General features: G+C 32.8%; 1 protein-coding gene across 5 annotated transcripts in view; it reads left to right on the forward strand.

Annotated features, from left to right (window-relative positions):
- LOC131029578 (biotin--protein ligase 1, chloroplastic) overlaps positions 1–14,086 on the forward strand; it is a 132,588-nt gene extending 118,502 nt beyond the window's left edge. For 4 of the 5 annotated variants that reach the window (XM_057960106.2, XM_057960131.2, XM_057960137.2 and 1 more), the window contains 5 exons: positions 6,943–6,988; positions 8,425–8,497; positions 8,596–8,672; positions 13,383–13,467; positions 13,656–14,086. In XM_057960106.2, coding sequence (XP_057816089.1) covers positions 6,943–6,988; positions 8,425–8,497; positions 8,596–8,672; positions 13,383–13,428 — 242 coding nt within the window. In that variant the 3' untranslated portion in view covers positions 13,429–13,467; positions 13,656–14,086. Of the gene's footprint in view, positions 1–6,942; positions 6,989–8,424; positions 8,498–8,595; positions 8,673–13,382; positions 13,468–13,611 lie in introns of all 5 variants that reach the window. The other variant, XM_057960115.2, reaches the window with a different exon arrangement.
- The last annotated feature ends 658 nt before the right edge of the window (positions 14,087–14,744 follow it).

The raw sequence follows: 14,744 nt of genomic DNA on the forward strand, positions 1-14,744 counted from the left end.
TCTTATGATGCCCAAGATCCAGAAGTACTAAAAGTAAAGTCTATGTTGTGTCAAGTGATTAGACACTTCATGGTGCAAGGAGATTTGCAACGTATATGAATTGCAAATGGATTACAAATGTATGCTTTGAAAAAGGAATATATTAAATCCAAAAGAGTGGCAGATTAATGCATCAACAACATAATGTATAGGCTAACTTCATAAGGAAACAGTGATTCATTTATAATAAAAAGCATCGACAGCTATATGGTGGAGCAGATACGTTAAGGTCAGCAACACTGGGTGAATACTCCAATATGCAGCAATCTTCAATTCATGATCGAGTAAGGTTAATAGTTAGTAGTTGATCAATAGCTAGACAATTAGTAGCAGCAGAGGAGGAGGAAAGGAGATTGTTGCCAAGGCTTGTTGTAATAAACATACTATTTTCATTGAAGTGACGTTGGATTTTGGTGTGCTATTTCAACTTGTTCCATGGTCTCTACTTCTCATAGTGTAAACGTTTGTTAGTTGAATGGAAGATCTTATTGTTGATGAATGGTGAACCTATGTTCATATCACTTGGAGTTTGTTGATTGCAAATTGCAGTGTCTGGTTAAAGTGAACCTGATCAAAAGCTTAACTTAAATTACTTTATGCTCATTGTTCGTGATGTTGGTGTGCATAAGGTGATATGAAAATCATTCACTCATCCTTAGGAGATTGCACCATCTTTGTATAGTTGTTCCTACATGGTGAAGCAAAGCTTGGTTTGGGTGTCACTGATTCAACAATCATTTCCTACATTCTTAGAATTAGTATATGATCTCTTAACCCTTTTCTTTTGCCTTTTATTTTCCAAAGTTAAGTTAGAGTCTATGTTCCAGAAGGAGTTCAAGCAAAACGTAAGTCTTCTTGTGGTTCCAGCAAAATCACATCATATCACTGAGTCTATTTACAACATTTAAGTCACATTGTTTGCATTGTAAACCTTGGAGTCATCTTATTTGATCATGTTGTAGAGCATATGAGGTTTCTTTGTTCAAGAGGATAGAATACCTTGGTAATTTATTTTGTGTATGAGGTGCATAAAAAACACATTAGCAAAATGTATAATGTAATGTCCCTTAGGGAAAATAACTGGAAATGCCCTAGTTATGGGTCCTAGTAGGGTTGAAAGTACGTACCTTAATTTTTGCTAGTCCAAACCTGCAAAACCAGGTTAGAAGATGCTATGAATTATTTAAGTAATTAACATATAAGACTATAAACTAAAATTAAGGTAGTAGTGTCAAAGACTAAATTATAGATTAGGAATAATGGGAAAATATACTAATGTAGGGTGTCTTTATCTACAGTTTCCCATACTCAGTACTACCATGTAGGGTGCCCCATAGCAGTTCTCCCTATCCAATGATCTTGTAGGGTGCCCTATAGCAGTTCTCCCTACCCATTTATCAGGTAGGGTGCCCTCCAGCAGTTCTCCCCACTTAATGATTTTGTAGGGTGCCCTATAGCAGTTCTCCCTACCCACTTAGTGATCTTGTAGGGTGCCCTATAGCAATTCTCCCTACCCATTTATCAGGTAGGGTGTCCTTCAGCAGTTCTCCCTACTTCTCAGGGATGGATTTGGTTCAGACTGTCATTAGTAAATATATTATTATCAATGTTTGTGTCTTATTATCATTCTGATTATTTATCAGTTAATTTCCAGAACATTTACTCGTATCAATTACCGCCAAATACCAATTGTTCAAATATCTGTCATGACTTAATTCACTGTAGATTTTACTCTATTACCCTTATTTTCCAGTCATACCGTGTTCCCAGAATGATTCAATACGTATTTAATTTATTACTGTTATTTATGAATATACCAATATACAATGACTAATATTGATATTGCAGAATGATTCGATATAAATTAATACTTCTATTTCTAAATACATCAACAGTATCCTAATATCCAAAAGTGTTATAGTGTTTGCAGCATATAAATTTTCAGAGTATTATATAGTATTATTTCAGACTAAGAAAATGATGTAGAATACTATAGCGTTTTGCACAGAATATCATTTCAGATTTAGAAGTGACATGTATATATCGAAAGGAGGACATGCTTTTATATAAACATTATTAAACCTTCATTATTCTGTCATACGTATGCATACCTGTACAGACTGTGGGCCAGTGAGTGGATATGGGCGTAGTTTTTGTCTTTTTCCACTTCCTTCCCCCTTTTGAATCACCCCCGACTCTCTTATTAATCCTCCTCCCCACTTCTACATTGAGAGTCGTGGCTGTTGGGAAAGGTTTGGAGGGCGGTGACTCCTAGAAAAGTCACCGCTCTCCTTAGATATTGGTTAACTTTATTTCCAACAATAATTCATTAATATCCTTATTTAATGAATAATATTTTATTATTAATGTAAATTAGTGATAATTTACTAAATACTGATCAATAGATATTGTTTATTAATAAAAATCAGTGAATATTATTATATCATTATTAACAACAATTAATATTATTTTATTATTAACAATGATCAATACAATCAGTGAATAATGTTTTACTATTATTTGTAAATTAATAACCAGTGAGTATTACTTTGTTATTTTTCTTTGGAGTATACATTAATACACAAAAAATTGAGGGGGATTGTAATGTCCCCTACTAGGTTTAGGACTGTTTTAACCATAATTAATCTATTTCAACAGACTTATGACTTAAACTAAATTTATTAGGAGATAACTAAATTTATTAGGAGACAATTCTATCTTAACATGACTAAAATCACGGATAACGTAATCTTCTTTCTTATGTTGAATTGATGATAATCCAATTTGATTTATTTTCTCAGTCTTACTTGTTCATTCAGATTATTGTTTCTATATATGTATGTATATGTATATGTATATGCATATGTATACGTATACGTATACATATATGCATATGCATATAATCTGATTGATAATACAATATTATTATATATATAAATATATTATCCATATTCTGATTTGAAAATATAAATAAACAAATAAATGAATTATATTATATTATAAATCATTTACATATTTATTAGTTACCTGTTTATTAACTACCTATTAGATGATATATTATATATTACTACAGAATAGTTTCCAGAAATTATTATATTATTATGAGTATTAATATAATTACTAGAATTCTGCATAAGAATATTATCAGTTGCATAAATTAAACATACATATCAAGCACATCTCATGCATACCACTATGGACAAGGATGTTACTGCCTGTAACTGAATAAGAGTTCTGATCTGATCTGATCGATGGCTACCCGATAATATATATACACTTTTTTCCTTCCCTTCGTGCCTATATTATATATTCCCCCCCCTTGAATGAGCGCGATCTAATTCTTATATTTTTAGAATTGAAGAGTCGCATCTTCTGAATGTGAGGAATCATGTCTCTCTTGGATCGAACCACTCATAATTAGATACATCTCTTCATAACAAAGAAGAAGTCTTTATTATGATCGTTGTCTTAATGTAGTCATCGCATCTCTTCATTAAGTCTCATGTAATCACTGGTGATTGTCATCGTCATACATTTCTTCATAACTTCATCATGCCCTAATATCAATTATAATTTAGACTTATCAATGCCTTGGTAATCGCTGCCTCCTCATATCTGATCAATTATCGGTTATGATTGGGCTGTTACTAACTAACGGTGGGTTAGAGTGATATTATAGTTGACCATCATTAAACTACAGGCTATTAACAAAATTGTAATCACCAATCACAGTGGTGATAGATTCAATTGCTAATGATAATTGTGATCTGTGAAACAATCTTTAGGAACACTCGATATGTCGTAGTATTACTAATACTGCCATATATCATGTTCCTTGCTGTTAGATGCCTTCGATGATTATAACCGTTTTTGATTGACATTAGTTGGCCATAGAGGTAATCATCATGTCCGTTGATCTTAATTATTACAAGCGCTATCATATTGATAAAGATTCTGAATTCTCACTGATATGAATTCTTCCTTAATCGCTATTATAGAAGACTTAATAGTACCTGTTGCCGTCTCATAATTTAATCAATTTATATCGTTGGGTGGCGATACTTGATGAAATTGGATGTTTATTTTAATACACCGCTGTCATCCTTATTTGCTTATTAACACCTTGATAAAAACTAATCATTGATTAGTCACCAATATTGTAGCCTCGGGTCTAATAGATGCTAATGTTACTATGTCTGTGTAACCGCATGCATCAGTGTATAATACTCTTTATTTATACATTGCAGATTATATTCATATACTGTGTACTCAGAATATGTATCTGAGTCTTCAACAAAGTGTATGAGTATTCTGTACAGCTATCCATAATCTGATCAAAATTTGTATTGTATTTTAATATTGGTTCTATTTATGGTATCGTATTAATACGATATTATTTATAATGTATTTTGACAATTTATGTTATATTTTATATTTATTAAATAGCACGTTATATGATAAGTGTAATATATTCAATATATCTATTTTATGTTTTAATAGTATTTTATGGTAAAATTTCTTTAATAGTTAATATAATATTAATAATTGAAATATGAACGTTACATTAAAATAGTCATAACAAATAATAAACATTAATAATCATACATTAGAGGAAAATCGTGAAGTCTCATAAATGAGACGATTTTTCCAATATTATTAAATGTTAATTAATAAATGTTTTAATTATCGTATTTATTTAATCCAATGTCCAAAGAGGGGTTATGACAGGGATATGACATATAACAACATTATAACTATTTATGTACGATGATATATCAAAATGTAAAAAAAAACCAAATACAATCTACATCTTTGTCTTTCCCTTGCTAGTGTAACTTAACATCCAAGCCTTGAACTACAAGGTAAGTCGGTATCAAGATAATGATAGATTGTTTCTTCAAAAGTGTCTTTGTTTTCCTCCATTGCATCCAATTCTGTTGCCTTTGTTTGATGATTTGAATAGCTTTGAATGCTTAAAATTATCTTCTCAAATCATCTTCTTGCTATGTTGATGCTTCATTGGGTGAAATGGACAATTAAAAGCAAAAAATGACCAAAAAAGGTTGAAATTTGACTTAAAAAGCCGTGGCTGTTATGTCCAAGCACTAGATAGAAGAGTTTGAGCTCAAGACTTGGGAGTTCGAGCCTGAGACTCGAAAAGTCTTGGAGCAGGACTTAGTTGAGTGCTTTCCAAGACTTGGCTAGACTTGGCATGGGAGTCTGGTTGACTTGGCTCGGCCACCTCAGGGACTCAAGAGTTTGTAGAGTCCTGTAGATTACTTGGAGAGTCTTCAAACTATGCACTTTTAGCTTCTAGACCCCAGTCTATAATACTATGTTAGAGCAGTGCTAGGGATCACTGGGAGTCATTTGAGACTTTTATCTCTTGTATTTGGGAGCATTTGTGAGTGTTTTAGCTCACGTTGATGAAATTTGTAGTAGAGTACTGAATAATTGTAGGAAAGTGTTATGTTTGGTCTTGTAAGGGCGTTTCCAAGCTCTTGAATGGTTCTAAGAATTTTGATCAAGTGTAACATTTGTATTGTTGAGCACATAACTGAGGTATCTCAGAAATCTGGTGGAGTTTTTACCCACCCGGGATTTCTCCATGTTAACTTGGCTTTGTCTCCTCTCAATGGTTGTTAATATTTTTCTGATTTCATGCTATATGTTCATTCTAAATCATGAACTTTAGTCATTTAATGCTCTCATATTCTAACTCCTTCCTAATGTCAGGAATATCCACCCTAATTTATGATCACCCACAACACCTATCTGACATTCCTTCAGAAATAAAGATATTTTGCATGATAAATTGATATTAGATTTCTGTTCTTGTAAAAAATCAGTATATGGGAAAAAGTTTTAGGCATACTGTAGAATCAATCTATTGCATAGTTTGAATTAAGTTAGACAAAACAATTGATTCTTTTGAATACAACCTTGCAAACTGAGAGGTTGCAATTGGAGTTAGAGTTAGAGGCTGACCGTCTGTCATTTCAAATAAATATTGCAACTAAAAAAGTTTAGTGACACACCTGTTACAATTCATGGCTTCTCAGTCTGAATATTTTAGGGCCATAACTTTCAAGTTGTGTGTTAATCTTACCTGCAGCTACATCTACAATTCAGTCAGAGAACTGTCTTACATTGCTTGAGTTCTACCAGCAGTTTATTACATTCTACAATGAAATGAGGCAAAAAACAGGTGCTTTGAGGCATTACATCTGTAATTGGCTATAACATTGGTGCTTTTAGACTTGTTGGCTGTTGGCTGTTTTGCAGATAGATTATGTTTTTGTTTATCTGTCTTACAATTAGGACTTGTCACCGGGTGGCTGTTTTGTAGATAGATTATGTTTTTGTTTTCTGTCTTACATTTAGGACTGTTATTCTACTTACAAGTAGAACTCATTACTGGTTGGCTGTTTTGGAGATAGATTATGTTTCTGTTTTTGTCTTACAATGAGGACTGATATTCTACCACAAATATTTGTTTGCACGTCATATGTAATCTTTGTTTAAAATTTCTATTTTTATTTTTGCAAATATCTTTTTGCAATATATGGTTGTACCAGTCATAATTCTGTCTACCAACTAAGAAGTCTACCCGCACCATGGCATGATGCAATATTAAGTCTGGATTGTCTTTTTACAAAACTATATAATATTACTTTACTCATAAAAAGAATGATGCACTTGCTGGATTATTTGTTCACAGGAAAGAACATGCAGTAGGCAATTTGTATTGTATTATCTTTTACAAATATGGCAAAACCTATTTTGTAGGAATCTTTTCGAGGACTGCAGTTCAAATGTCTGTATTTAGAATAAGACATAACTTGAAGGCAAATTTGAAAACCACGTGATAATGTTTTACTGTGTTATTAATCATTCGTGTAGGTTTTTCAACCCTTGAGAGCAAGTACTATGACAAGTGGTTGCACAGGTATTTGTCTTGCAATTCTAAGGCATATTTGCATTGGTTGTTGGTTATATATTTACATGCTCATGTTTATATTCTGAATTTTGAGATAAATATAATGCACATACAGCCAGGTCATACCATGATTTTCCAAGTGTGATTTAACCTTGCCTTGCAGATCGTGTCTTCCTTTGATGACTAGTCTAGAATTCAGTTATTAGTCTCACTCAGAGTTAGCAAATAATGAATTAGTTTTATTTGTCAATTGCAATGATTGATTGAGTGAATACCAATCTAAGTGGTTTGATTGCTATTTACATTGTGACACATGCAACTGTACGCCTATGAAAGATAGAAAATAGGAATGTTATTTTATTTGCATTGTTGATGTGTTGCATTATTGTTAAATAATAGGGCATGCAGGAGTTGTATGGATTCAACTTTGTAGTTTTTTATAATTTCCAACATTTGAAGTCTCTCTACTGGAAGCTAATCCTTAGTGATGGGTCAAGTATATAACCATATCTAGATTTGTTTAGGTTTGGAATCAGTTGTCTTTTTTATAATTCAATTCTAATATAAAATGTAAACGGCCCAAATATATGTGTAACTAGGTGTCTTGTTTATTAAATTTTGATCTTTGTCAATGGTCATTTTCCATATCTGTTCTGCTCAGAATTACTTTTTGGAATAGTTTTATGGCGTTTTCACTTATTTTTTCTTCATATATTGTCTAAGATGATCAATTGGGCAATATAATTTTGTGCTTTCTTTAATTGCTAAGGCAACAATTTCACATTACTTTTTAACTTTTCTATAACCTCTAATATGATCACATGATACACAATGGGCTCATATATTCATTTCCACAAGTTTATACCGACCTCAAACCTTTGTTTTCTTCCTTATATTTTGTCTAAGATTATCTTGTGAGTGATACATTGTGAACTTTCATGAATTGCAAAAACAGCAACTTTGCCTTGTGTTTTTGCATTGCTATAGCTTCTAATTTTTCCACATATTACAGTTTACTTTGCCTTGTTTTTTTGTATTGCTATAGCTACTAATGTTACCACACATTACAGTTTGTCCCAAGTTCCAGGATCCTTGTTTTTGGGAGCTATTGTCCTTTTTTAACAACATCAAAGCTTTAAGTATTATGGTTGAATTTTGTCAAATGGATAAATACACCATATGTACTTGTATGAGATTCTTTTAAATTGTATTGACCACTTTTTTTAAGTTTTGTTTACTTGCTTGAGAGGTGTTCTAGTGGTTTACTAAACTTCTTCTATATTAATAATGCATTCTTTGTTTTTTATTTGTAGATCTTGGGAAATTTGTTTTTATAATAATTCTGAGGTTCATTGGGAACACTTGGGTTGAGGAAGAGCTTCTTTTCTTTTTAAAGTAGAATTATTGTTTTCTTTGATGGGAAGTGACAAGAGTTTTATTTCCAGCGGACAAAGGGTGTTGCTAGAGGAAAGAGATCAGCAAAACCTTGGTCCGTCAAATGTTTTTGTTACAGTTAAGGTATGTAGGGGTTGATCTTGAATTGTTTAATGCTTGAACCTGTTAACATAAGGGTATAATGCTTTTAAATTTTACTTGAGGACTTATTTTTGATGCAGGGTTTAACTTCATCTGGATATTTACTGGCAACTGATGATGAGAACAATAAATATGAGCTTCATCCGGATGGAAATAGGTTTGCTATCATTCATACTTATACTTGCCACCTTTAGAAGCATTTTCATGAGTAATTTACTTGCAACTTTTGGAAACACTTTCATGTTCATGAGGCAATCTTGTCCTGAAATGCCCACTGTTTTGACTTCTCATGCCCTGCCCCCCCCCATTTTGCATTGTGTCCCATAATACAAAATTGATTCATAACTTGCAAACAGGTTTGATATTGGTAAAAGGAAATGATGGTATAGCTAGTCATTTTAAAATAATTCTAGTAATTTTAGCTGTTGAATTGCACTACATATGGGGTTGCACAATAAAATAAATAAATTATTTTTTAATTGATAGGGACGGCCACAAGCTAAATATCTACCAATATCTATGCCTTTGTGTTACCTTTAATTGATCCAAGTACAAGCATCTTTGTGTTGGTTTCACACTTTTCTAAGAAAGATTTACACAAATTGCATTATTTAAAGCTGAACTTTTACACCACACAACAAACAACCTTGCAACTTCCAAAATTTATTAATATGTTGGGATCCACAAGCACTACTTGACAATTATCATAATTGAGAAGATCCATGCCATTGAACATTTCACCTTCCTTATACAGCAACAATCAATGAAGTTGAAAAAGTTGGAAAATGAACGATATTTGCAACCCGTTGTTTTATAACCCATTGCAGTTGTATCTTCTTGAATTCCTCAATATAAGGAAGATAGATGCAAAGACATACCAATACCATTTTTATAACACGGTCTCAATGCTATAAAATCTTTCTTAGGACTTGATCCATGGGAGCAAAACAGTTTAGTCTTGAGGTTCATCATTGTATTCTTATCCATCATATCATGTTCATGACAAATAGAAGAGCTTTATTTTGTTATGTCTCATCTCTTCCAAATGTGTAATGTTGTTTTTGTATTTTTTTCATACATTTCCATTGCATGTTCAACATGTTCATTGATTTGTTAAATAGATCTATCTTGCAATTTGTTTGTGTATCATCTTTGTTGTAACCTCTGGGATTGACATGGATCATTGGTGTCAGAGCAGACATTTATTCTCAACCTTCTTGTCACTTGGTTTCTAGTTTCTACAAGGAGTTTCAATTGTGCATTATTTGTTTGCAACATTGAATCGAAGACACACAACCCAGTTATGTTACAAAATTGTTGAGACAATATGTGCTCATTACTACCCTCTCAAATACCTCCATGATGTCTAAGAAATTTCATTGATACTTAGTGCTGGATTGTACATTCTATGCACTCGATGCATGTTTGAATCTTTGTGAAACAGACTTGTGGCTTTTGTCACTTTATGCAAGTCACTATGAAGTTCCTATCATGCAAAACATTGGGGAAAGCTAAATTGCATAAACATGAATCTTATTGAAATATTCAAGTGCAAAATACACAATTGAAATGATAATTCATTATTCAATACTTACAAAAGGAGATGAAGCTCCTTAAATAGAGATTACAAGAGGATCTTTCCATAATGGAAATGATCGAGAATAGAAACACGAAAGACAAAATGGAAACTTCCTAAAACTAACTAAAGACGAAAGACAAAAGAGAAACATTCTAAATAAGAACAAACTATGAAAAGGAAATATCCTAAACTAATTGAATGACCATTATAGAAACATTACATAATTACTTTAATACCCTCCCTTAATGGTCATTCTACTAACTACCCTATAGAAGATTTAACATAATCTGCAGGTCATTTGGCCATGAATGCATAGAAAGCTGCCCACTTCTCCTCAAAATGCTCTGCGACATCAGCCTACTAAGACCCTCCTTGGTTCTGCAAAACTTTTGGATATGACCAACTTTACCACAATCCTTCGAACTTGATGTTGGGTAACAAAGCTATCCCTCCCGTTATTCAAACACACTGAGTTCAGCTTCTCAAAAAACTTCAATTTTTGTTGACCAAAAAATCAGCAAACATGAATCTTATTGAAATATTCAAGTACAAAATGCACAATTGAAATGATAATTGATTATTCGATAATTATATAAGGAGACAAAAGCTCCTTAAATAGAGTTTACAAGAGGATCTTTCCATAACAGAAACGATTGAGAATAGAAACACGGAAGACATAAAGGAAACTTCCTAAAACTTACTAAAGACAAAAGACAAAATAGAAACATTCTAAATAAGAACGAATTATGAAAAGGAAATATCCTAAACTAACTGAATGACCATTATAGAAACATTGAATAATTACTTTAATAACAACAACAATGTAAAAGTAGGCATCCTTTCCTAAGCTTCAAGCAACTATGCAATCAAGATCTCTTTTCTTGAAGCAAGGAAAAGTAAAGAGGAAGAAATGGTTACTCGTCACGAGAATGCTACCCATGACATCCAAAAGAGCCACACAAAAGACTTTGTTTGCTCAAACTTTGCAACTCTTAGCTAAGGAAGAGTGAAACACCAATTCAAATGTTCCAACTTGCTTGAACATCAATGTACATTAATGATGAAGAGTAGGCATTTTTTTAGCACTATATGTTGGGTAAAAGAACAATATTGCTTTGGCATCATTGACATTGGATTACCACTTCTAAGCAACCTTCTATATTACAGGTTAATTTGGGAGAATGAGGAGATTCATAGGTATATTGAGAATCTCATTGATTTAGGGAGTATATGGTCAAGTTCTTCACCTTGTGGTAGTTTGATTGGCATTGCCATGAAGGAGGATGGTTAATGACATCTCTATATAGATCACCATGTACTCAATAATGGTTAATGACATCTCTATATAGAGTACCATGAACTCAATAAGATCATTATGGAAAATTCAAGAAAGGCATCCTCCACCTCAATTAATTATCTTTCAGATCGGCTTCAAGCTGCACAATAATTTATGGACTTTGATCTTAAGACCAATTATCACCAAGTTCTTGTCAGCTTGAAGGACATTTGAAAGACTACGTTCAGGATGAAGGGAGTATGTTCAAATGATTGGTAATGCTATTTGGTTTGATCAATGCATATGCTCAATTCATGGGGCTCATGAATGATATCTTGCAAACCTTAACTAACATTTTCATTATTGTCTATGTAGATGACATTGTCATCTACGCCTCACAAGTTTTGAAGGTTCTTGATGCATTTCATAAACACGAGCTGCAAGCCATCTCAAGCAAGTGTACCTTTGGTATTACTCAAGTTCAGCTCTAGGGTGACATAATTGCTTATGAAGGAATTCATGTGGATCTGATGAAGATCAAGATTCCTCATAGTCCCTCAAAAGTACAACGTTTTCTCAAACTTGCAAATTTCTATTGATGGTATGTGTTGGGGTTCTTGCATGTCAGTTGGGCCATTGAAATGGAGCTAATACAACATTTTAATGGACACTTGCATGATGTCAGGGGTTTAATAACTCAAATCCAAACTCAGCTCTCAACCTCTTCTCTCAATTCCTTACATCAATCAACACTTAGGTATCCAGACAAATGCATCTAGTCACACACTTGATGAACCCCTTGTTTATGAAGAGCACAGAAGAAATACTGAGACGGGGGGGGGGATGAATCAGTATTTCACAATTTTAAACGTTTAAAAGCACAGAACCACATCAGACATAAAGATAGCAACCAACAAGACACAAAAATCAAGTTCCTCGTGGAAAACCCTTTCGGGTAAAAAACCATGGCATACAATATCTTTCATTAACAGAAAAAATGGGTACCAACTCACTTTGAAGCACCAACTCTGAACAACTGAAGCTCCAACACCAGCAAGCTGAGGTACCAACCTCAGTTTGAGCATCAACTCAAAACACTGAAAAACTACTTCTCTGAACTTGAATCTCAATCCAAAATCACACAGCACTTCTGTATCTTCCAGCAGTAGATTTATCAATGAATGTATGCCAACAGCAGTCCAAAACTGTAATACTCTTTTTCCTATTTTCTTATAAAATTCACCAGCTCAACACATGACACCCAGCCTTGTCTGATCAAAATCACAATAAGCAGCAAACTAGAACCAAAGAAAAATAAAACATGCAGGATTCTACAGCCAGCAACCACACTGAAAACTTCACACCACACACCTTTTTTTCTTCTCGAAACGCTGAATACCAGGAAATAAACACTGACCAGCAGAAATATCTACATTTGTTCAATGCAGTGGGACCTACTTCAGCATTTGTTTTGAGACTATTTGCTTTACCTAGTTGCTGGAACTCATCATCATTCTCGTAAATTATACTTAAGGGAGGATGATAATGTAATTGATAATTTATTACATCTTTTAGGGAAATAAGCTAGGGTGATATGTAATTAATACTTTTTTATACCTTAGTTAAAAAGCTTACTTGGGCAGATTATTTATTTATATCCTAGATAAATATCTTCATATATTCTACACTTTGATTCTTGCATTAGACCTAATTTTCACAAGATCCTTTTGGGGGAATATCTCTATTTCTGAAGACAGAATTGTCATTCTCATTCTCTACTAAATAAAATGCAATGAAGTTGCATTTTATTGAAGCATAACAAACTCAATTTGTACACAGTTTGGTGAGATTTTGCTATGTTTGTTCATAATTTTGTGTATAAGTCTTTAATTTTCCCAAAGTGGTTTTACTTTGAATTCATTTTGTTCCGTGGATTTACTTGAACACCTCACAATGATATGTTGATTTAAATTAAGATCAGACTAATGATGCTAAAATATCTTGTGATGCAGCTTTGATTTCTTTAAAGGTTTAGTGAGGAAAAAATTTGCAGAGTGACCAACAAGATTCAACACGAGATCTAATATATATTACCAGGTTTTGTCTATATATCCGTTTTGAGTTCAAAATTTCTACTCTTGATAATATCTTTCTGAAAACTTCCATCTTGTCTATATCCTTTAAGTTCAAAATATGTATTTTTGATGATATCTTTCTGAAAATTCTAGCTCTACTATGCAGAGATTATGGTACTAATTGGTTGCTTTTGAGGGGTTATCGTTCAGGTTGTGCTTTGAAGGTAGAGAAAGAGAAGACAAAGAATCTACCCAGCTGATAGATATATTCTTTATCAACCTAGCTGATAGATATGTGTGATTGTATGCCATATTCATTATCAAGTTCTCATTCCAACCATAGCTATACAATAAATAGATACTAATGTGAAATGCCATCCCCCAGGTCTTTTATTTATGTATATGAATTTTCAATTTAGATGTTGGAAACGTTTAGTTGTTAAAAATGCGTTATCTTTACCTCCAAGTCAAGTTGGAGAATGATACAAAAAAATACATTTCTATCGGTTTCCTTTCACTCGATTTAGTGCTTTGATCTATCATTTATTTATTTTTAGTCATTATTAAGTCAACAATTTGTATTTGAGAAAAAGACACAAGTTTCTATGAATACAGTTATATCTCATGGATGCATTTGGCCATTGATGGAATGCTTGGTCCTTGAGTACTTGCATTTAAAGAAGTGTTTTTATAGTGCTGAAATTGTGATTGTGGCTAGCATTGGATCTATCTGTCTCCAATAAATCACAACACATGTTCGGACTACCAATTATTGTTGACTCTATTCTTGGGAAAGCCAACCATCAAATGTACCAGTTTTGAATGTCAATATGTGACATGGACTTTGTTTAATTACAATTTGATATGAAACCTTCAGGGTTGTAGCTTAGATGTCAATTGTTTTTTCTGTTGTACTGAAGATAAAAAGCTGTTTTTCAATGCTGTTTTTCAATTCTTTTTGGTTCACCAAATTAATCAGTGTTTGTGCAGAACTGCAGACATGAAGTCTCTCTCCTGAAAGCCTCGTCAGGAAAATTCTCAGGTTTCATTGTTGTTTTTATTACACACGGCACAAAGTAGATTATTTCTTAACTATGGAATTTAGAACATTAAATAACAATATATAGATGACAAGTACAATATAAAATTATTCAAGTCTAATTGCAAAATATTCAGTAGGATTCTAATGTCCAATAAAACATTTGAAGTATTTATCAGTTTAGTCGTGGCCAAATAGCCAAGAATGTTAACATAGAAAAAGAGGCATGCTTGCTAGTGTCTACATGAATTGACAACTAC

The sequence above is a fragment of the Cryptomeria japonica genome, chromosome 10 (genome assembly GCF_030272615.1).
Source record: "Cryptomeria japonica chromosome 10, Sugi_1.0, whole genome shotgun sequence".
Taxonomy (NCBI): Eukaryota; Viridiplantae; Streptophyta; class Pinopsida; order Cupressales; family Cupressaceae; genus Cryptomeria; species Cryptomeria japonica.